Source organism: Dunckerocampus dactyliophorus, chromosome 2, assembly GCF_027744805.1.
Source record: "Dunckerocampus dactyliophorus isolate RoL2022-P2 chromosome 2, RoL_Ddac_1.1, whole genome shotgun sequence".
NCBI classification, from domain to species: domain Eukaryota; kingdom Metazoa; phylum Chordata; class Actinopteri; order Syngnathiformes; family Syngnathidae; genus Dunckerocampus; species Dunckerocampus dactyliophorus.
Genome location: NC_072820.1, coordinates 43,704,852 through 43,728,096, shown reverse-complemented (window position 1 = coordinate 43,728,096; position 23,245 = coordinate 43,704,852). Strand labels below are relative to the sequence as shown.

General features: G+C 39.7%; 1 protein-coding gene across 5 annotated transcripts in view; it reads right to left on the bottom strand.

Annotated features, from left to right (window-relative positions):
• LOC129169973 (myosin-16-like) overlaps positions 1-23,245 on the bottom strand; it is a 66,277-nt gene that overhangs the window by 16,821 nt on the left and 26,211 nt on the right. For all 5 annotated transcript variants that reach the window (XM_054757016.1, XM_054757045.1, XM_054757026.1 and 2 more), the window contains 5 exons: positions 21,797-21,887; positions 11,329-11,385; positions 4,028-4,114; positions 731-976; positions 507-624 (listed from right to left, as the gene is read on the bottom strand). In XM_054757016.1, the coding sequence (XP_054612991.1) occupies positions 507-624; positions 731-976; positions 4,028-4,114; positions 11,329-11,385; positions 21,797-21,887 (599 nt within the window). The remainder of the gene's footprint in view (positions 1-506; positions 625-730; positions 977-4,027; positions 4,115-11,328; positions 11,386-21,796; positions 21,888-23,245) is intronic.

Here is a 23,245-nt window from a genome sequence, read left to right as displayed (position 1 = left end):
GGAACGGATTAATGACGTTAACCAACGCACCACTGTAGTTTTTATCTAAACTAACAAAGGTGTCACAACAAATAGACACACAAGCACTGCTGTCAGCTTCAGCTGTGGAGAATGCAGTCGTTCTGAGATGAAAGATTTGAGCATTAAAGCAGTAAACAAAATGTAATGTTCTTATCAATTACAGTAAGAGCGTTCACTTGTTAGGTAATAATAATCCAACATGAGTATTTTAAGGATTTTAGCTCAGGAAATGGAACACTCATATTCACACTTGATAGTAGATGATAAACATTAATAGTTAAAATCGGTTTTGAGGGGGTATCCAAACATGTCTATGTAACTAGCATATAACTTTATATATTGAACAAATGGGGTTGAATAATTTTGAGTGCAACTGTAGAGTGTAATAATCCCTTGTGGGATTATTATTTTTATAAAAAAAATAGCACACCAGTTATTCTACAATACATCATAATTTTAATAAAATGGCTCTACTGTTAGTGTACCTGTGAGTCTGTTCTTGACCACAGTAAGCTCAGTGAGTGTCCTCTGCAAGTCATCTCCTCTCCTGTTAGACTCAGAGAGCTGCTCTTCCAATTTCTTCATCTGGCCATCCGAGGACATCTGCAGCAGCACAGGAAAACCAACATGTGACATTCATTTGTCACACAGGCATATGGCTTAGGTTACTGTTCGAAAACTTTTTTTCCATGTCCCTTAACATCCAAACCTTGGCTTTCTGCAGACTGTCTAGTGAAGTGGAGAGGTCGTCTACTTCCATTCTCAAGTTCTGCTTCTCTTTCTCCAACTTGGCCCTGGCCCTCTGCAGAGCCTCACACTGCTCACTGAGCTCTGCCATGACATCGCCGTGACGTTTTCTCAAGGTGGCAGCCAGAGCCTCTGACTGGACAGATGACTCCTCCAGGTCTCGCCTCAGACGCTGGAGCTCTGCCTCTCGCTTCTTGTTCACCTCCATCTGTTGATCAAACATACAGTATAGTTCTTTTATTATGAGTAGCATTGTGGCCAAAGCACAGTCAAGTCAGTTTTAAGTGCTCCTTCCCTGCTGTTCTGGAAAATGCTGTGGATTTGTCGCTTCCTTTGAGCAACAAAATGTTTTGTATGTGGTGCCATAATGTTTTATTTGGAAAATGAGAGCAAATTTAATCCATCTGTTTCTTGAAATCATAAACATCACTTTCATTCACTCAACCATACAGCTGGACTGCTGATGGCCGGATATCCTTGATGGACTCCAGTGAGACCAACCACAGGGCTACGAAATACCTTCACAAAGACCCCAAAAGACCAAAGTGTCAGGATTGTGTGCTTCGGTACTGCCATCTCTCTGTCTTCCCTTGCAGCACATCCCTGACACTCCTGATGAGCTGATCATCCTCACCTGTGCCTTATTAAGGAGTGCTATTTAAGCTGTGTGCAATGCTAGGTTCAGTGCCAGATTGTCCCTTTGCTACACCCGGTTAAACTCCTTCCAGCTTGTTCTCGTGCATTGTGTTTTTGGCTTTCTGACCCACGCTCATCTCACCTGTAAGTACCTACTTGCTTGACGTTCTCAGCAGTAGTTGTATTTTCGGTACTTCTGCTAGTTTTTGTTAGCAGCTCTTTTCGTTACATGCCTGTATTTTTCCCTGCTCAGCTCTCCGTGCTAGCAGTGTTTTTTGTTACTATTTTCCGCGACTAGGTCCGGAGGTATTTTTGTTGTACTTTGTTTCTTGTGGTGTTTTTGTACCTTTTTGTTATCCATTTTTGTATTAAAGACTTTTTCTGTTTCACGTATTTGACTCTGCATTTTGGATTCCTGTATCACGGCCTTGGCCGTTCATGACACAAAGAATGATGATTTATGTTCATAAGAAAATACATTTGATGCAAATACTTAACCACTAAGCATTTTCCTGTTTTAATGTATTTTGCCTTGACATTCAATGTATGCTGAACAAGTACTTGAAATTGCATGCACAGTTAATTAAGCCTTTATACCACAGTTATGGGAAACTAGATTTCAAATTGCAACCATACCGGGGGTGATAGACCTTCACTGTAAACTGGGTTCCAAATTATTATGCAAATAGGATTTTTGTATCACAAACAATTTTTTTGTTTTGTTTTTCAATGAAATTCATGGATGGCTTTGTGTCTTGGGGCTCTTTGGATTACTGATATCAATCTCGGACAACTGTCATTAGTTTGCCAGGTGAGCCCAATTAAAACAACTTAAAAAAGATGTTCCACAAAATGAAGCATGCCACAGATTTCAAGCAATATGGAAAAGAAAAAGGATCTCTGCTGACAAAAGCATCAGATATTGCAATGCCTTGGACAAGGCATGAAAACATTAAATAATTCAAGCTTATTCGAAGCTGCTGGTGCTGTCACGACTACGTGGCGGCTGTCAAGTGCTTGACCCCCAGTATGCAGAGATGAGGCGACGGTGTGCCAAAAAATAAAACGTTTTTAATCGTTCAGATACTCACAAATCAGACATGGGAACAAAACGCGACAGAGAGGAAGCTCTGTGGGGAAAAAACTGACAGGTACATTCCAAGGCACAGGTAAGTAGGTAGTCTAAGTTATCGCACGAGTGACAAACTCAATGAGCCAGCGCCGTACGTATGACGACGCTGGCCTTTTAACAGCTACTAATTGGCGACAGCTGCGCGGGCACCAGAAGTGAAGCACCTGCCTCTTCCACCGAGCCGGAAGCACAGCTTGCCAAAATAACAGCGCAAGACAGGAAGCGCTAGCTCCTGTCCTGCGAAACGTGACAGGTGCCTCTGAAGTCCCATTAACCTCAAGGTGTAGGATTCTCAGCAGGGGTCACCAACGTGGTGCCCGTGGGCACCAGGTAGCCCCCCAGGACCGCATGAGGCGCCCTCAAGCCTGCTTTTCATTCAGGTTTTCAGTTAATAATGTGAGAACACTAGAAAGAAATGCATTCTGAAATACAAAATGTGAGTTGTGGACACCAGCATTTTGTTAATGTTCTGGTAAAACAAGCAGATTCGCTTTGTTTGGGTTTAAAATAAGCTCTGAAAATAAATGGCAAATCATTTTGTAAAAGTAGCTCTCACAAGGAAAAACGTTGGTGACCCCTGCTCCAGAGGCTTGCAGTTATGCATAAACTTACAATTTGGCCACTCCTAACCAATACTCACAAGCAGAAACGGTTGCAGTGGGCCAACAAATACATGAAGGACTAATTTCCAAACAATTAAGTTTCCTGATGAGGGCCGCGCAACCTTGTGTGGGCCGGATGGATGAAGTAGAGTGTAGAGCACATGTGTCAAACTCGTGCCCTGGAGGGCCGAGACGCTGCAGGTTTTCTCTCCAACCAGTTTCTTCAGCAGGTGATTTAATTGATGAGCTCCTTCCCTCAAACTGAAGGTGTTGATCATTAAAATCACCTGCTTTAGTGACTGGCTGGAAAGAAAACCTGCAGTGTCTCAGCCCTCCATGGCACAAATTTGACACCCCTGTTGTAGCGTACTGTGTAAGGATGTGATGTCAGCAAGGAGGTGGCTGAGTCATGTTTTGGATCGGAATCATTGGGAGAGACAGCTGGTAGGCTTTATGGTCATTGAAGGTGTGAAAATGACCTCAGCAAAGTATGTAGAGTTTCTGACTGGCCACTTTCTTCCTTGGTACAATATGAAGAAGTTCAATGAAAGAATTGTGAAGGTTGTATCAAAGAAGGAATCTTATGTTAACATGTAACTTGGCCTGTTAAAATGTTAGTGATTGAAATAGCTTTTGCTTTCAGTAAAAGCAGTGAAATGCCAGTGAAATGCTTTGAAACTTTATGTGGAACAGTGCATTTTAAGTTTTTATTTTTGAAAAAAATACCGTCAGTGGGAGGTTTGTTCAATAACGTTCAAATTGTGCGCTAAAGGTTGATGACTTGAAAATTATGATGACTGTGATTTATACCGACTATTTAGCAAAATCAGAGAAAAATATCATTAGCATAATAATTTGGAACACTGTATGTCAAAATCCATAGTTTTACCTGAGAGGCCGTGAGCCCTCCTGCTTCCTCCAGTCGATCTGTGAGATCTTCTAGCTCTCGGCTTAGATCTGCTCTCTGCTTCTCTACCTGTCAAACCAATTTTAAGAAATGACATTCCACACAACATGGTGCTGAAAAAAATCCCCAAACTCAAAACTGTCTGTCAGCTGACTTGTGGAGCCAACATGGGTTCCGTTTCTACTCAGTGATTCTATGAGTGTGAATGCTTATCTCCTAGGCTACGTTCATGCTGCAAGGCATGATGACCAATTTTGATTTTTTGTTAAAATCACATCTTTTATGTGGTCACAAAACAGGACGTCACGCGCATTGTCATGTGTTTTTGGTAAACACAAGTAAACATTGCCACAGTTTGTGCTCTTATTGGTGTGTTTGTGGCAAATTCAAGGATTTTGTGCAACGGGAGTCAGCGTTTTCTTAACCAAATGATTTTGGGTAGGAGATTAAGAAGGCTATAGGAGTTCACGGAGAACTTGCTTCAACTATGTTCTGAGGAGCGTGTGGACAGATGTCTGACTGAGGCAAGAGTGGTGAGACAGTGACGTGAGCCGCTTCACTAAAACATTTGAAAAATACGTTTCGGATGACAAGAAAAACCTTTGCCTACATCTGTGCATACCTTTAACCAAGTCTTGCATGCCTTTCGCTGGTGTATTGGTTGGATATATTCGACCTGACCGTTCAGACTGCAGTAGATCAGATACATATCGTATTTATATCTACCGTAATTTGCAGTGTATAAGTCGCTAGTTTTTTCTCACACAAACCCAGCGGTTTATACACTGATGTGGCTAATTTATCGTCATGTTATAATCTCGCGACATCTTGTATGCTCCAGAACAGTCAATTTGCGCTTCATGCACACACCCTCGTCATTGGAAAACACATGAATAAATGCATATGATGGAACTTTCAAGTTAAAGGCATTCCATCTAGCAGTTTTTGCTCAATTCTGCCAGTGGATCCTGGCAGCGTACGTAGAGCAGTGTCAAAAAATCCACCATCACCAACGCAGTTCAAAAGGCTGGACGACTGCGTGATGGACAGGACAGGCACAAGGGCTAATTTGCCTCGAGACAAAAGTGACAACTAAGAGCGACAGCAAAAGAGAGAGAGAGAGACTGACAAAGTGTGTGACGAAGCAATTATGAGGGTGTTCAATTCTGACACTGAAGAAGACAAGTGTGGAGGAGGAAGGTGAAGACAGATGAATGATGATGAATGACTTTTCTGGTAGGCTACTTTTAAATATTACACGCACTGTTCGGCACTGTTTGGAAAAAAGCATTTATTGAATTAAAAGTTAAATCTTTCTGTGTAACATCTTTCTGTGTACTAAATAAATGTTACAACTTGGACACCTGCATCTTATAGACAGGTGCGGCCTATATATTTTTTTCTCTTTAAATTTAGTGGGTGTGGCTTGTACAGTTATACAGTGCTCAATAGTTCGGATTTTAAAGTACATACGAATGAGTCCCGAGTCACATTTGAAAAAATTGTAATTGTACTGTCCACACCAACATGACAAAAATCAGGTACAGGTCACATATGAGCAAAAAAATCGGAATTGAACTGCAGTGTGAATGTAGTCTTAGAGTGAGTGCCCTGAGTGCCTTTCAGCTGAAGTTGCAGTAATCCTGTTTAATCTCACTGTTATTTCCCTGTGTTTTCTCCAAGAAAGGACGTCTCTGTACTTGCTTTGGTTATTATCCAAAACTGTACCGTTCATCACCACTTAACAAGAGTGCAATAACTGACAAAACATTATCAAATCATGAGTATGTCATAATGACATTTGCATTTCCAGATGTGTACACAATATATTTATTGCGCTTTCCAACACATTCTTAATCACATAGAAGTCTCTGTCTTTTAAAAGCTCTTCTTTGTTCACCGACTAGACGACATTGTTCACCATTTGTCTTTTGCTGTTAGGCAGGACACCACAAGACAAGATAGGAGAATCCACACATTTTGACATAAGGCTTTCGACATTTCGTTTTTCCACGTGTTGACGACACTCTCCTATAAATGATTAATACTGTAGAGCAAGAAAATGAAAACTTGTTATCTGCGCGCGGTGGAAGAATTTGTAGGCCAAATAATACATAGTCGTGCACCACTACACTGTGGAAGGACAATGTCACTTTTGTCCTTTCTCGTTAGCTTGTCGGCATGCTCTTCTGACGGCAAAGCGTCAAAGAAAAGTAAAGCTATCACCATGGAAATTAAATTAGACCGTGAAATGCGCAGAAAGTGGAGAAATGCCGAACAAAATTGGCCACATGCTTGGTCTAAGTCTCTTGACTGTCACAACCATCATCTAGGGTAGAGATGGTTAGTTACCTTGGACATGTGAAAGAATCTGCTTCTATGAAATTGATAGTGATAACTAAGCAGCATAGTGGTCTATTAAATGTTACTAACATTTTGTCAATTAAGCAATGACAATAAATGTGAAAACTTACAAAAATACAGATGTTTTGACAGTGCTTCTACTCCCAGGCAGAGTGGCCGAAGGTATCTCTTACATGCTCAAACATGTACATCACCCAGCACACATGGAGAGAGTTTATGGTGTTGGGCCATTACTTGCGCAAACAACTCGCACTCTCTAGTTAAAAGCTCTCCTGTCTTTAAACTGATATTTTACAGCTGTTTTCAAGACAGTAGATTTTCAAACTTCAAGATACATAAAAAGCCATAATGTCAGGCCTTCTTTATAACAGTAAAGATGCACAAAAGGCACAAGTGAAAACAGATGATCACCCATAGGCCCTTTTTTGGCATGTACCGCGCCCTCGGGCTCCGGTCTCACCCTTCTATGTCTATGGCCTGTCTTTGTATGAGGGGTTCACTCATCACTATCCTCTGAGTAAACAGTCCTGAAGGACAGCAACACTCTCTGCTCTTTACATTCTAAATAAGAACCACAGCCCCTAGTTAAGAGGGGACTTTCACCTTTCTTTGCTGTATGGGGTAACTTGTTCACCCTTTAATGGCCAGGGACCTATATTTAGTAACTTCTGTGAGAGTTAAATATAGAGCAGAAGTTGTAGTGATAAAATAAGTCATTAACAGCTGCTGGATTCTAATGTATGGACATGCAACAGCAACAATCTCTTAACCTTTGTCTCTATTGTGGTTGTAGCTATCACTAAAACGTAATTACTAATGATGTGCGAATAGATACTCTTGATACTATTGATACATCCGATACCAGAGACATATATAGGCTCTCAAATTTGTTCTCCAATCAAAATATAATAATACTTCAGTCATTGGAGGCAATGTATATCATTAACAGGAACACAGTGGAAAGTAAGTAAATTATTGAGAAGGCGCTGTAACTTATTCAAAATCAATATTATTCACCGCAGCGCATATTCACAATTTAACCAACATTTTGTTTGACTATGAAAAGAATTCTAAAAATGGGTCAATGATGTGAGGATGTGTGTGGGTATGAACTGGCCAGCCGTCCATGTGGGAGAAGACTCTATGACAAATAGTGTTGTCTGACAGTCTGTGTCTCCTGATGGTATCTCCTTGCGAGGCAGAGCTGAACAATAGCGAGCATGTCTTTGGCGGAGATTTGCTCCATTTGAGCTGTGGAACAGATAAAGGGAGGCATGTCCATGCCTGCCTCTTTCATCGTCCGTATGGCTTCAGGGAGCTGGTATCCCCATTAGAAAGGCTACCCAGAGTGGGGAGAAAGGAACAACACACACCCTCGGGCCTACTGTCATTCTTTTCAACACTCAGTTGAGATATGGACGTGTTCTCCTCTTGCCAACTAGAATATGTAGTCTTAAGAGGGGCTAGCAGTGCTGTGTAGCTTAAATACTGTACCCATATCCTCCAAGAGCATCTCGTGTGAAACAACTAGTACTTACAGCGAGCTCCTTGGCAGATTAGCGCTGTAAGAGCGAGGTCCCCAAGCCTTTAGCTTTTTATGTTTTTAAAAGATTCTCTGAAACCTTCTGATGGTGTTCATTGTGTAGGTGTCCCTAATATTTGCTTTCTATAGAGTAGTTAATTTGCTAGTTAGCTGGTTAATCTGCAATTTAATGCGGTTGTAGCAAGACTCCTTTTCAACCTAGGGTGGCCAAACATCCTGTTGTCCCAGGACATGTCCTGTTTTCACATCCTGTACTGCCCGTCCTGGCTCTAAATTGCCTTTAGGTGTGAATAATTGCCTTTAGGTGTGAATGTGAGGGTGAATGGGTGTCTATATGTGCCCTGCGACTGACTGGCAACCCGTCCACGGTGCACCCTGTCTCTCTACCCTGATCCTAATGAGGAAAAACTGTACTTGATATGAAATGAAATATCAGATTGTACTGCTTATTGAACAGGTTGCTGTCTAAGAGCTAATTATAGCTAGCCTGTGGTAGCATGTGTTATTAATTAAAATTCAAAATTATTCTGACAGCGGAGGATACTATTTTATACAAAAACAGAACCTGCACTGTTGTTGGCAGTAACTACAATTCAGAACTACCCAGACCTTGGCCTAAGTGGAAAAATCTGTATTTGGATCAGCAACCAAATCTTACACACGTACACACATGCATTGGATAGGCCCAGTTCCGGTATGGAATTTATATACACTCATCATGGGCTTGAATGTCTTACTCATTTTGGGGACCCTTCGTGATTTATTTGAATAGTTCTTTTTCCAAGATGGAAAGAAAATACAATGAACATCTTCAAAGTTTTTAAACAGAATTGGATGCACAATTCTTCAGAATTATATGCATGAGACAGGCTCACATAAATACATACAGTAGTCACCTCGCAACTTCGCAGTTCCAATTTTTGCAGCTTCACTCTTATCACAGTAGTAAAAATAAATATGTATTAATTTATTTCAACATGCTGTTTTGTGGTTGAATACGGCCTATTTATAAAAAAAGACGCATACTAAGGCGCTGTGAATGATATTTAGTATTCTATATTGATCACTAGGTGTCAGTAATGTTCAGTCGCCAGAATGACAGGCTTTTATTGAAGGTTTGAATTATCTCACATCAGGCACAATAATCCCTAATACAAACACAGGATACAGTAACCTACGCCAAGCCAAAAACCAACTCAGCACCCCCGATGGCACTTCCTGGCTGCCCGCCACTCAGCTCCCCTAGAGAACACATTAATAGTAACACACATGAGCACAAGTCTTATTTATGCCTTAAATTGCTTATTTACTCTTATTATATCTGCTATACTGGGCAATAGGAATGTAAAAGTGACTGGAGGGGTGTCAGTTCAAATCAAGTGGGGGTCTAATAATGACAAAAAAAAAAAACATATTTAGAAGGTCGTAAATAGGTTTTTTATGCCCTATGAAAATATTCCATTTATAAGTAAAGAATCCAACTTCAGGGAAACACACTTATCACTGTTGGGTTTGGAACTAATTAACACTGATAAACTCTTATAAGGGGTCCCAAATGTTATTTTAACTTGACATGCCCAAGCTCTGTCAACTTGTCAGTTGTGATCATGATTGACTGGAGTACACATTGATTGACCAATATGCAGAACAATGGGATAACTGAGGGAACTCGGCCTAATAAGGAGAATTGTACATTTACAAACTTTTAAAACAAAACAACTGGTGAATCCTAGATTGCCTATTCAAAAAATGTATATAGTACAAGTTATTTGGATTTGTCATCACTTTGGCAAGGTCTAAAAGAAGACCCATACTGTTACCTTCAGATGAAAGGAAATTGATTAGGAGGTTTTGGAACAACCCAGGAACCACCAAGGTGAAGCCTACCATGAACTGGAAACTGCTGCAACACCAGTGTCAATATCCACAGCAAACTCACTTATACCAGTTTTCCTTGGACTGAGAGCGTGCCGACCAAGAAAGAAACCCCTGCTTTTGAAATCAACCTAGACGGAAATTTGCAGCTGCCCTAATAGACAAGCCAAATGCCTTCTGGGCATTGAGTTTGATGGTCAGATGAGACAAAGTTGGCCATAATGACAAGAAGTAGGTTTGGAGGAATTAAGGTGAGGTTTTCAAACCTCAGAGCACTGTACCAGCTGTCAAGCATGGAGGTGCGTTGGGCTGTTTTGTTGCCAGTGTTTCTGTGTCACTTTTGTCTCGAGGCAAATTAGCCCTTGAACTTGTGCTGTACTCTTCATCACGCTGTAGTCCAGCCTTTCGAAGCCCGCTGGTGATAGTGGATTTTTTGACACTGCTCCACGCTGTCAAGCTCCACTGGCAGACTTGAAAAAGTTGCTAGATCGATAGGTTTTGACTTGAAAGCTGCATCATATGGATTTCTTGGTGTATTTTCCATGATGAGGGTGTGTGCATAAAGCGCACAATGGCTGTTCTGAAGCATACAAGATGTTGCGAGATTAGACTATATGAGCTATATGTGTGACGATATGAGCTGCAGGGTTCAAAGCGTAAGAAAAAAGTCGTGGGTTGTACACTGGAAATTACGGCTCATCTCGACTACGTCTGGATCAGATGCTTAACTTAGGAGATGGCACCTTTTGTTTGAACCCATCCATTTTTCATGTGAGCAAAGTGCTGGAACCTGTGACCGACAGGTGTGTTTTTTGCCCAGGTGTGTGCTATTATAGTGCTTATTCAATCAACAACTAGCACTGAATGTCTACGCTCAGTTTCAGATTGGGTAGGATACATTTTGCCTGTATAGACTGCATTTCGAGGTGAAAACAACATGAAAACCAGAGAACTGTCTATGGGTGACAAACAAGCAATTGTGAATCTGAGAGAAGACGGAAAGTCAATCAGAACCATTCCACAAGAATGGTCATAGCCACTATACTTGAACTATATTTGCCATTATCTTGCTATTGACAAATTAAGGTCAATGCCTATTAAATAAAAGTTAATTTAAATCCAACATGCTGACTTTAATCTTGATCCACAAACTAAAAATTCCTGAAGCAGATTTTGCATTTGGTTTTACAAAGATGTAATGAATACTTCCTTGACTGAGGTGGAAAAAAGCTCCATCCAAGCCTTGTGGTTGGCATGTATGTTAATCAAGAACACAAATTCTCCGCCTTGAGTTTTACTGTGACAGGTGCAGATAATTTACGGTCAGTGGTAATCATCTTTTTCAATATTCCCTCCAACGGAGTGTTAAAATCAAAACAATCTCTGCTATAAACTGCATCATGCTCCTTATCTGCCTTGCAGCCTACAAACACCTTAAAGGGACACCTGCTCTTTGTTTCATGTGTGGAGACCAGCGTCATTATGCTGTTGTCTTTCATACCTTTGCTCTGATGGATCGCTCAGCTTCCAGCTCCTCTTCCAGCTCCTCAATGCGGGCCTAAACAGACATACAGTTGGAATGGATTTAAGTGCAAAAAAAAACAATTTTCTCTGAAATGAAAATGTAACCATAACATCAGATGTTAAACGTTATCTTCTGTTTTGACAAAGAGTAAATTGGGCGTCACGTCAGCAGATTGTTTTCTATTTCAGGGCAGTTCTTGTGTGGTCACTCAGTCAGTCTGTCTCATACAGTCTGCTGTCTCTTGGGATTTGGCATGCCTCTGGATTTTTCCTCAGGTAGCAATTTAGAGCAGGAATGTAGCCACAGTCATTGTTGGTATTCTGACCAAAGGCAGGGTCTACTATGTCCGGTCTGGAAGACGCTACTAACATTTGAGGAATTTGTGTGATTGTTCTTTTTTTCTTCTCGCTTTCTCTTAATTTGCCATTCATGGTTGTGAGCGACAGTTTGTATGTCATAATCACTATATTAGAACGCTGACACAATTTACTGTACGTGTCTCTGACCTTTGTCATCTCAATCAAGTTAATCCCTTTTTGGACAATTTTTACACTTTGAACCCTAGACAAACATTGGAATTCAGTGTTATTTTTGTATTGTGAGTGTTATTTTTGTATTATTTCCAGAATATTCCAGCGTATTATAATTATAAAGCAATTATATTTCACTATATTTAATCATAAATGTCTTTAAAAAAATAAAAAAAAAATATATTACATATCCCAAAGTTAAATAGCGACTCAGTTAAGCAAATGACCGTTATTACACCCCAAAGTCCTGAGTACAATGTACGATGTCACCATGTTACACTGCATAGTTTACTTCTTCCCTATAATTTAAATTGCCATTACAGCGTCCCCTCGTTTACACGGGGGATAGGTTCCGAAAATAGCCCGAAATAAGTGAAATCCGCTTCATTGCTGTTACAATGATTATATACATATGTTTGAAGGCTGTAAAACCCCTCACCATACACTTAATACACTTTTCTCAGACAGACATTAACATTTTATCACATTTCTCTCTTGTTTAAAGACTCGCAAAGAAGTTCAAACCTTTTTTTGAATTTGAATGATCAACCTACAGGTAGGACACAAGAAATTATTAAGTCACTCACGTGTATTTTTCTCATGTGACCATGCCGTTTCATCCTGGTGTCGTTCCTAATATTTTGACTTTATTCCTGTAAAATTACAGATTTTTCCATTTTTGCTGTTTCTGTTTTTTTTTAATGCTGCACTTCGGACACCTCTGAGTTGTGCAATTTTTTTTAGTGCATGTGTAAATGCACTTCTTGCAACTATATAGGACTAGCCGCTTCTAAAAGTAAGAGTTTATGTGCAAAACATATGCCAACCATGGTATATAGTATGACTTATAGATACTCAGAGGGATATTTAGTAATTACAGAAACAGCATAACACCAAGAAGGGTCATATTTTCCCTTTCTGCCCCCACAAGTGGTAAACATTTTGACATAACCATTAGAATGCAACTCATAAATGTGCACCGGTTTCGGTAAATTGCATCACTGTATTCAATGAAATCAAAATAATGTATCGTCAATAAAACAACAATTAAAGTGAAGCCAAAGCTGCAATTTGTTTGGCTAATAAGAGTGAATTACTAGTTCCCCCCCAGAGGGCTTCATCTCTCCATGTTGTGTCATGCTCTGTCCTGGTCCGTGTACCACTGCGGGCAAAAATAAATTGCAACTAGTTGTTGTAGAGATGCTTGTCTGCTTACTGACTACTGTCAAGGTACCCTTGAGCAAGGTATCGCAGTCACTGTTTGTACACCCCCTCACTCGGACAACTCTCCTTGCATGGCTGCATGTGTGTGGTCTGGTTCTGTGTGGTGTGCAACACATAATATACAGCAGAGTGTACATGAAATGGTGCGTCTAATACATGACATCCCCAACCAAAGATTTGTACAAGTTGTGCAAGCACACAAAAAAGATACCCTCATGCTCCTGCTAACCATATTTGTGACAAAACAACAAAATACTAAACTCACATGCCAGCGAAGGACCTCTGCAGAGAGAACAGCCATGGTGAGGCAGGACCAGCTTGACTGACTGACTGACTTGCTTCGCTCACACACACACACACACACACACACGTTAAAGCCCTCCAGCACTTTACTGTCCACACCCCTTTGTGCGTGCACGGTCTCTCTTCATACACGCACACAAAAATACAGCGTCCTCCACATATCTGTTTCCTGTTACATTTGTACGCTTCAAAGCCTTAAAGTAAACATTGTGGCAGAACACACCAGTGTTCAAGATTGAAGACTCAATTGATAAATACAACAAATGAATGATTTTGTAAACTGATGTACACTTCTCTTCAATAACAGCAGCCCATCATTCGGTGAAAATGCTTGATTTAATTGAGATAGCTTTCCTCCCTGGCAACACGCCAACATTAATAATTGGCCGTGGATTACAGTCAGATGTGGCCTCTGTAGCTAAGGTCTCGCCTCATGTGTCTGATGGAATCGTCAGCAGGCGTGGGTGGTTATATCCTCTGTGATTCCCCTTGGTCGATCAAAGAGGAAAACACAAGCCAAACAACTTCAAGTAATGCTCCGGAGTCATATAAGCCAAGCCTCGCAGACCTCCTGCGGAGCAGACAAGAGCGCACCATACTGTCCACACATGTTCACATAATTCAAGTACCGACAACCAGAATGGGAAAGTAATGTCTACTCGAGTTACTTTAGTTGAGTACAAGTTCCGTAGGCAGAAAACGTAGTCGCTTTTCTTCTTTTTAGTTTACTTTTTTCTCTTCATTATGTTTTCCAAGCGTAATGCGTTCTCCTCTGATGCACTGTGTCAAAGAAAAGGAAAGTGAAATTAAGACATCCTAAAATGCTCAGAAAGTGGAGACGTCCTCCTTTCAAAAGCCTGTCTCTCCCAACCCTGCAACACCCCTTTCAGTGTGCAAGCCAAGCCATCACAGGGATAAAAGTAAGATGTTCTTTACAGTTTCATTATTTTTTATATTTTATCTTTGTATTACGGTATTGTATCTGTCCTTCAGGTGTTCTGTGTACAGTGTGAGTGACTTAGGTGTTTATATAGATATATGTTCCGACATACTAAAACTCGACTTTCATGGCAGTCGTAGGAACGGAACTTGTACGTAATGTAGACCAAGGACCTCCTGTATTGTACTTTGCCAAGTTTTAAGTCTCTTACTGTGTAGTAAAAATAGAAATAAAAAACAAAAAACAAGGAAAATATAGACGGGCATGTCGCATGTCAATGTTGCTGATCCAGGGGAAAGCCTGCGGCAAGAGGCGTTGCTTTGAACGATTTGTTTTCATTAAAAGGATTACAAAAATGACAACAGATGTTTACAGTGGGCATGAGGTAAAATAAAATACAAATCTAGAAACAAAATTACATCGTGAAACTTCAAATTAACAACATAAATTTAAATCAAAAATCAAAATTTTTAAATTACAAAGTGTTAACCACTTACATACATACAAATTCCAAAACAAATTGAATGAAAATCTAGCAAAAATTATACAGTTGGTACACGGAGGGATTATCCTGTCCTTCTTTAAAGGTGTATTCATTTTTGTCATTTTGTTCACACTCTAGATTTTACATAAACCTTTGTGAAGGGCTTGCTGTCCAAATGCAATAATTATTGTTTTTACAATCTGCTTGCATTGGTGACAAGTGGAGCAAATCTGTGGTGCGGGACTTGAGTGAAACGTTCCAGACCAGATCGTGTCAAATGAATTTCCGCGATATATGACTCAATGTTAATACATGGAATACTTTCATGGCATAGAAAACCTGTCTAAATATGGGTTTTAACATTATTAGAGCCCTGTAGACATGAAATAACACCCTAGTAGTCACTTGTATACTCCTATTAGTCTTCGTTTACGTCATATTGCTCAGGCTATGGGATCACTCACTGCAGGGACATACCAGACGGCCGGCGCTAACATAGCAAGCTACCGAGATAACTAGTTGGTCCCTCCAATTTACTTATTCTAAACTGAAAGTGTTTTGAAACCGAGGAGGACAAAGGAGACAAAAACTTCCAGATGGAATGAGAGGAGAAACTTTGTTTCCACTCGACCTCAGCCATGGCATGTCGGCTTGGCTCTGCTAGCTCAATAGCCAGTCTCCATGCAGTGTGAAAGGTAACTTATGCTAACATCAAGTCTCATAACATTACTGATGCATAGTGACCAGAATACGACATACTGTACAACTTGTATTATTTTTTTACTTAATAATAATAGGCCATAGTCAACCAGAAAATAGTGATCATTTATTACTTGAAAAAACGCGATATACAGTAGTGAGTGTGCGATATTCAAACCATACGATTTTAGGATTTTTTAGGATAGGATTTATGTTGAGGGTAGAATCGTACTGACCTTTCATCACCTTTTCTTTGCATAAATGTGTATTACTGGATCTTATTCAGACTTTTCCTAGCACCTCCAGGATATGAATAAATTCAAGGCAAGGGAAAAACCCAAGCCCAGTGATGGGTCTTAAACCTGAAGAACTGTATTTAACAGCAATTAAGTTGAATGCAAACAGATGATTTAAACCCAATGCACAATGAGTAAAGAAGCACTTCATGTTCTCTGTGATGACCCTTTATAACCTTGGTTGTGTTGTTTTACTGTTTTACGACCACGTAGTAAAACCACTATGAGCACAAGATTATTGTAAGGAAATAACCATGAAAACATTAGGCCTCAACCACTTTGAAATATGGCACACTATACAGAGTGAAGCATTTCAACATGAAATGGAAGTGCAGTTAACACGTGATGGATTCATTATCTAATGCAAAATATACTGTATTTGTACATCGGTATGAGTGTGAAGGAGAATCGTCGTTTTTTTAGAAAAAACGGTCTCATGAAATTGGTCAGTATGACTACTACAAAAATGAAAGGTCTCATGTGAGGTCTACCAATACAAAAGCGTACCCATTCCAGGGCCATAGGAATCAGAGTCAGGAAGGAAGCTCAGACCTCCCGGTCTTCGGTTACCTTTTCTAGCTCCATTGGGAAGACACCAAGGCTTTCCCAGACCTGATTAGATAATTCCTCCAGTGTGTGCTAGGTCTGAGGGAAGGAACGTAGATCGACCGGTAAATCGCAAGCTTCTGACTCTCAGTGCTCTCTTCACCAAGACGTTCCATTATAGCAACTGCATTTCAGCAGACACTGCCCTGACCCGCCTGTCGATCTCACGCTCCAGCCTTCCCTCACTCATGAACAAGACCCCGAAATACTTGAACTCCTCCACCTGGGGCAACTCCCAACCCGAAAGGCAATCCACCCTTTTCCAGCTGAGAACCATGGCCTCAGATTTGGAGGTGCTGAGTCTCATCCCAGAAGCTTCACATTCAAACTGAACACCCTCAATACCTGGGCTGCATCTAGAAATTCTGTCCATAAAATTATGAACAGAATCGGTGACAAAGGGCAGCCTTGGAGGCCAACGTTCACCAGGAACAGGCTTGGCTTAACCCATATTTGATAAAAGTGTGCTAACATTGACTAAACATAAATAAACACAAAATAAAACATGCTACAGAAACATTAAGTTACCACACGAGGCAGCAACAGCAAACTAAACAATATTTATTTTGGCCTGGACCGACTCTACCCCATTCAGAAGGCAGATTTCTCCCTATTTTCCCTATTTAATAGTTTATGCACCCCCATGCTTTCAAGGTTTTTGTAATTTACAGTGGGGTGTGTTTATGTGTGGAAAACTGTATGTCATTGTGACAGGGTATTTCCAATTCATGTCTGAATTTTATCCACATACTGTTTGGTCAAGGCTTGTTTCAGAATGTATTGCCATGACACATACTGACCCTAAATCCAGCCATTAACGGAGTGGAGTACCTTTCAAACTTTGAAAGCATTGTCTCCCAATTTGTGCACCCTCTTTAACCCCCCAAGTCATTACACTAATCCCGTTTCTATAAAGATAGGGAAAAAATAAGCAAAACCTGATCTGCAGCATGCACCAGTGACACTGAGGTCAGATTTTCCCAGTTCTACAGTGATGACACAAGTCCTCATGACCAAGTCCTATGAAAGCGTATCACTGTATTCCTAAAATCTGTGACTAAAATAAACACTGGAAGCAGACTAATGCAAATACAGTACAGAATATTAATAATGGAAATATGTAGTGTATATTCTCTTATTTCTTGGCATATGAGCACTAAAATGTTTTGCAGAAAAGGACGGAATTTCAATTTGCATCATCTTTGGTTGAAGACAGTCATTACTGTGGTGATTTTTCCAAATGTATTCACCCAAGTTGACTTGTTAATCACTCGTTCAGCCTATGCGGCAATCATTTTGATTCATTTTGTGGCTGTTGGAGAGTGATGGTGCTGTTCTTCTGTTTCACTGTTAATGCCATAGTGGCTCCGTTCAATAAAGCTCATCTAACTTTGGAGATTCTGAAATTCTAGCGCATTACTGTTTTGAATTCTGCACACTGCTTGAAAAACCTCTGCTGAAAAGATCAGTTGACAGATCTCCAAATTAATTCTGTTAAAACTGCATTCAAAATGTGAAAGGGTTGCAGAAGAATGTGGAAGAATAAATACTGATCCATATCTTTATATGACCAAGATATTATACGCTGAGGAAAGAAAGGCCAAAGAACCTACATCATAAGCCAAGGGGACACCAGTGTTGATGCTTCAAGTACCTAAAAAGTGACATGACACGTTTAAAAAAATAGTTGATCAATGTCTATCTCAAGTTTACTTAAGAAAGCAAAAAACAAAGAACAACTGATTTGATTAGTCATTTGTTTGTGTATACCAAGAAATGCTAGCAAAACTCTAAATAAATAAATTCAAAATAGGAGTTAACTTTCAGAAGATATGAAGAAACAAATCCAAATTGTAAAAAAGAAAATTCCTGTTTACCCCCAGCTGCCCAATTCACAATCTGCCCCGTTGTAGGGAAGTTGTAGATCCTTATCACTTTACGTTTGTGTTTGAGCTGCCTCCTGACAGGCATGGATCTGTGAAATAACTTCACCAATCCCAGAGAAGAGCCCAGCAGCTCTGCTGAAACACAGGAATGCATCACGTCACTTTTCTGTAAACTACAGCGATATGCTACCTACATTCTATTACTGAAACGGATCCCCAGGTATGTACCATTTAAATATGCAGGTTATCATACCAACCACATAAACAGATATTATCAATATCACAGTCTGTTCCTGCAGGTTGGTTGGAAAACTGCAGTTAAACTATATTTGCAGATATGTATAGCTCTCCCTTGTAATCTTGAATTATGCCTCATACAGGACAATTGTGAGAGATTCATTGTGAGAGATTCTATGTTTCTGAAAAACCACCATGAGTAATTTGAAAGCAAGCCTCCAGCTGAGGAATATATTATCAGAGTACCTGTATTGGAGTACCTGTATTTTTCACCCAACCCTTCGCACCATTTCTCAAATTAGAGGCTGCAGATAGTGAGTACATGTCAGGTGCCTTGTAGACTACAAACCCGTGATGACTGATATCTGGTAGTAACAACAATAACCATCATTACCATTACAGCTGTAACAATTAATCGATATCCAATTAATCAACAACGACAGTATTTTGGTATTTGATTTGTCAGCTGTCTGTGCTTGGTTGCAGTGCAAGGCTGGCTGGCCTGGGAGGAGCCACCTGAACACACATGCAGCCAATTTACCAGCGGCTTCTTAAGCAGCACGCACCTGCCTAATCATTGCCAGATTGTTACTTGCTACTTGCCTGTTCCATGTTCATGTCTGCCTCTTGTAGTTCTCGGCTCGTATTACTTTGTGGTCACCCTGTATCTCGTGAGTATTGTTCCCTGCTTGGCTATTCCAGCAGCGGGATTTTCTGTTGTATTTTTAGCTATTTACTTCGTGCTAGTTTTTTCAGTGTTTTTTGTTGTTCTCGTTTTTGCAGCCTTGTAGTACCGCTGTGCTTTTTTCCCCTCCATTTTCTCCCTGCTAGTCTGTGTAAGAAGCGCCTTTAGTGTTGTGTATTTTTTCCCGTGGCTTGCCCGGAACTTTTTGTTGTACTTTTACCTGTTGTGTTTTTGTATTCTGCTCCCTAGGAGTCACTTTGTGTTAATAAACTTTTGTTACACTGACTAATTTTCCCTCTGCTTATTGGGATCCAGCACCTTGGCTAAGGTCACCCATGACATGATTATTATTTTTTTTATATTTAAAAATGTAAATATCCTCTGATTATAGCCTCTCTATATGATGCCTTTTTAAATTTCCTTAGTCATCCATGAAAGCAGACCAATTATTTCTGTTTTAGGCAAATGAAGATATTCACGCACATCAGTTTTGACTTTCGAAAAAGGTGATAAACATTTTTGCCTCCTTTCTGATACACTGTGGACCAAACCACTGTTTGTGTGTTTGGTTCATATTGATTTGGTTTGTCTAGGGCCTAATTGTTACTCGATGACCTGAAGATTATTCAGATTAATCAGATTCAGATTAATCCATTAAGAAAATAATTGTTAATTACCATACAACTGCTTCTGTGCTCTATGTTTGGGCACAACAGAAGGATACTATACTATCGTCCCTCACTCCATCGTGGTTCGAACATTGTTCCCTGACTTTAAAAAATTAAATGATTGCCGTTTCGTGGTTGACTACGGCCTATTATTACTGTAGTTAAATCAATTCACATTTAAGCAAATGTTTTACGTATTCTTGGCCTAAATTAGCATTTTCAAGCCTAATGTTCTAAACGAACTAAAATACAAAAACAGTTCAAGGCAATACAAGACATTGATGAACTGTAGTCTACACTGGCCACTAGTGTGTCATTAGTAACACGCACCAGATTTAATCGCCAACAACAGCCTTTTATTAATATCTAATTATCTCACAAAAGGCACAATAACATAAATCATATTTAGCATTTTGACACACATTGGCATCAGTCTTTTTTTTTTTTTTTTTATCCAACGGCCGATAAGGGATCAAAAGCGGAACTAATGCAACACAATGTTCTACAAAAAATTAAATTAGAGCGACCCAAACGCCGCAGCTGGCATTTCTCCTGTTGCAAGACTCGAAGGAACTTACCTTCGTCAAACAAGGGTGGCGTAGCTTCTGTTTTGTTCCAGTGATGCAAACAAATAGGGGTGTGACAAAACATCAATCTAACTCATGAACAACGACTGGGAAATAAACTTGTTTGTACTGCAAAGCGTGGTGACTTGCCCCATCGGAGCCAGTTGTGCTAGCACGTAGCGCTGAAGCTAACAAGCTCCCACCCAGCATGTACGCCGGTTACATCGTCCCTTTGGGACATCAATAATGTCTTACGTATGTACCTGAAGGATCATGAAAAATATGTACTACTACTATGAATATAGTAGTAATATGTTTTAATTTATGCTTTTACTGAGTATATTTCACATAATATGTTTGCACACCTTGCATAACTGAATTAACCCTAATGGTACACTACAACCAAGTGTTCTCATACTACATATACACTGTCGCCCGAAGTCAGCTGGGATAGGCTCCAGCATACTCCCGCGACCCTAATGCCTAACCCTAAAGCGGCATAGAAAATGGATGGATGGATTATCATCATCATAACAACACGGGCTATTGCTGTGGCCGTACTCCAGCTAAAACTCAACTCTGAATCCCCTGTCCACATGTCCGGAAGACATTTATTGAAACACACATGAGCACAAGTCTCTGTTTTTCTCTGATTATATTTACTATATTGGGTAATATGAGTGTAAAGATGACTATAGGGGTGTTATTTTATGTCTAGAGGGCTCTAATAATGGTAAAAATCGTATTTAGAAAGTCCTAAACAGGTTTTCTATTCTCTAACTATGAAAATATTCTGTTAATTAACATTAAATCATACTTTGTGGAAATTCACTTTTACATACTGCAAATGAGGCGGTGCAAAAAAATGACATTACAGTATGCAAACTTAATGCGAAAATGGGGTACATGTGTCTTTTGTTAGAGGCAACCCTACTTATGTACAAAAGGTAACAAAAAACAATCTGTGTCGTTCTTTCACACGAACCGACAAACATTATGACCATACTGATGATGGTGTTGCTGTACCAGGTATATGTTCATGCTTGAAATATTTGAACTTTATTCTTGTGGGCCTAAAGGCCTTTTCCTACTTTGGAAGAACAGAGAAATGTATTCTGTCTTTTCACCTCAAGAAAATGAACACATTTCTCTGTTCTTGCAGAGTATTTACAGTACAGGTCTTAACACTCCTTTGTACCTATGAATTGGAAGTATGGGTTGGGTTACTGGATTTTTCTTCACTTGTAGATAACAAAAGTCCTTAATAGAGACATCATATAGTATATGTGAATAAAATATTTACCAGTGTTCATATTTTACCTGCAGTTCCCGGCTCTTCTTCTGCAGTCCATTGCTGAGGGCTTCTTCAGCTTCTAGATTGGAGATGATGCTGCTTATTTCTGCATCCTTCCTATATTGGGAAAATATGTCATTCATCTACTGTGCTCATTTCAGAAGCATTTAGAATAATATTGGATCCCAGTGGTTGTGGCAATCAGTTATGTTCAGATTTCAATTAATCTCAGTTATGTTATTTTTTAACAGGGTGGCAATCACTTTTTCACACAGAGCCATGTAGGTTTGAATTTTTTTTTCTCCCTTAAAAAGTGTTGTTTAAAAACTACATTTTGTGTTCAGTTGTGTTGTCATTGACTCATGCTTACATTTGTTTGATGATCTGATGCATTGAAGTTTGACAAACTTTCACACCACTGTGCACCACTGTATTTGTTGTCATATTGTTTTCATTGTTTTTTTGTGTTTTTTTTGTATTTTCATTTGTGTTTACTCCTTATCATAGGATCCATTGGGTTCACCTGTGTCAGTCAGTCAGTTCCCTGCCTGATGTTTCTGTTGCATGGGTTTTATTGTTAGAGGAAAGACAAATGAAGGCTTTGTTTTTCAAAAAGTGTTGCTGTGGTCCAGATCCGCTTGACTTGACTACACACACCCTAAAGTGACAATTGACAATGATTATTTATAGACTCTTTACCTGCCTGGTACACTTGCCTCGCTAAACAAATCCAGTAGAAAGAAGAGTATAAATAAATCTGTCATATGTATGTACATACAGTCGTCCCTTTCTACACTGCGGTTCGAACACCGCTCCCTCACTCTATCGAGTTTTTTCTAAAATTAATAAATGACTGCTGTTTAGATGTTGACTATGGCGTATTAATAGTCCAAAAATATTGAAAGACAAGTTATATGTAGTATTCTGGTCACTAGGAGTCAGTAATGCTAAAGTGATGAGACATTACCTTACCTTACCTTACATTACATTACCTTACCTTGTGGAGCCAGCCATGGCATGTCCGACATGACAGAGTGAAGAAGTGGTTAAGCTTTTGGCTTGTTACTTTGTCCTTCTTTCCCACTCCGTTTGAAACATTTTCTTAAGTTTAGAATAAGTAAATTGGAGAGGCTACCTAGTTTGCTATGCTAGCAGCGGCTGTCTGTGATCCTGTAGCCTGCGCAATGCGATGTAAAGAAAGAATAATAGGAGTGAAAAGGTGACGCAGGGGTGTTATTTCATGTCTACAAGGCTCTAATAATTGAAAAAAATCTTATTTAGAAAGTCATAAACAGGTTTTATATGCTCTAACTACGAAAATCTTCAATTTATTCAATAGTCATGAGGATTCAATATTAATAAATATTGAATCCTACTTTGCGGAAATTCACTTATCGCGGTCAACTTTGGAACCAATTAACTGTGATAAACCAAGGACGACTGTATAATATACTGTTTATACATTATACAAGAAA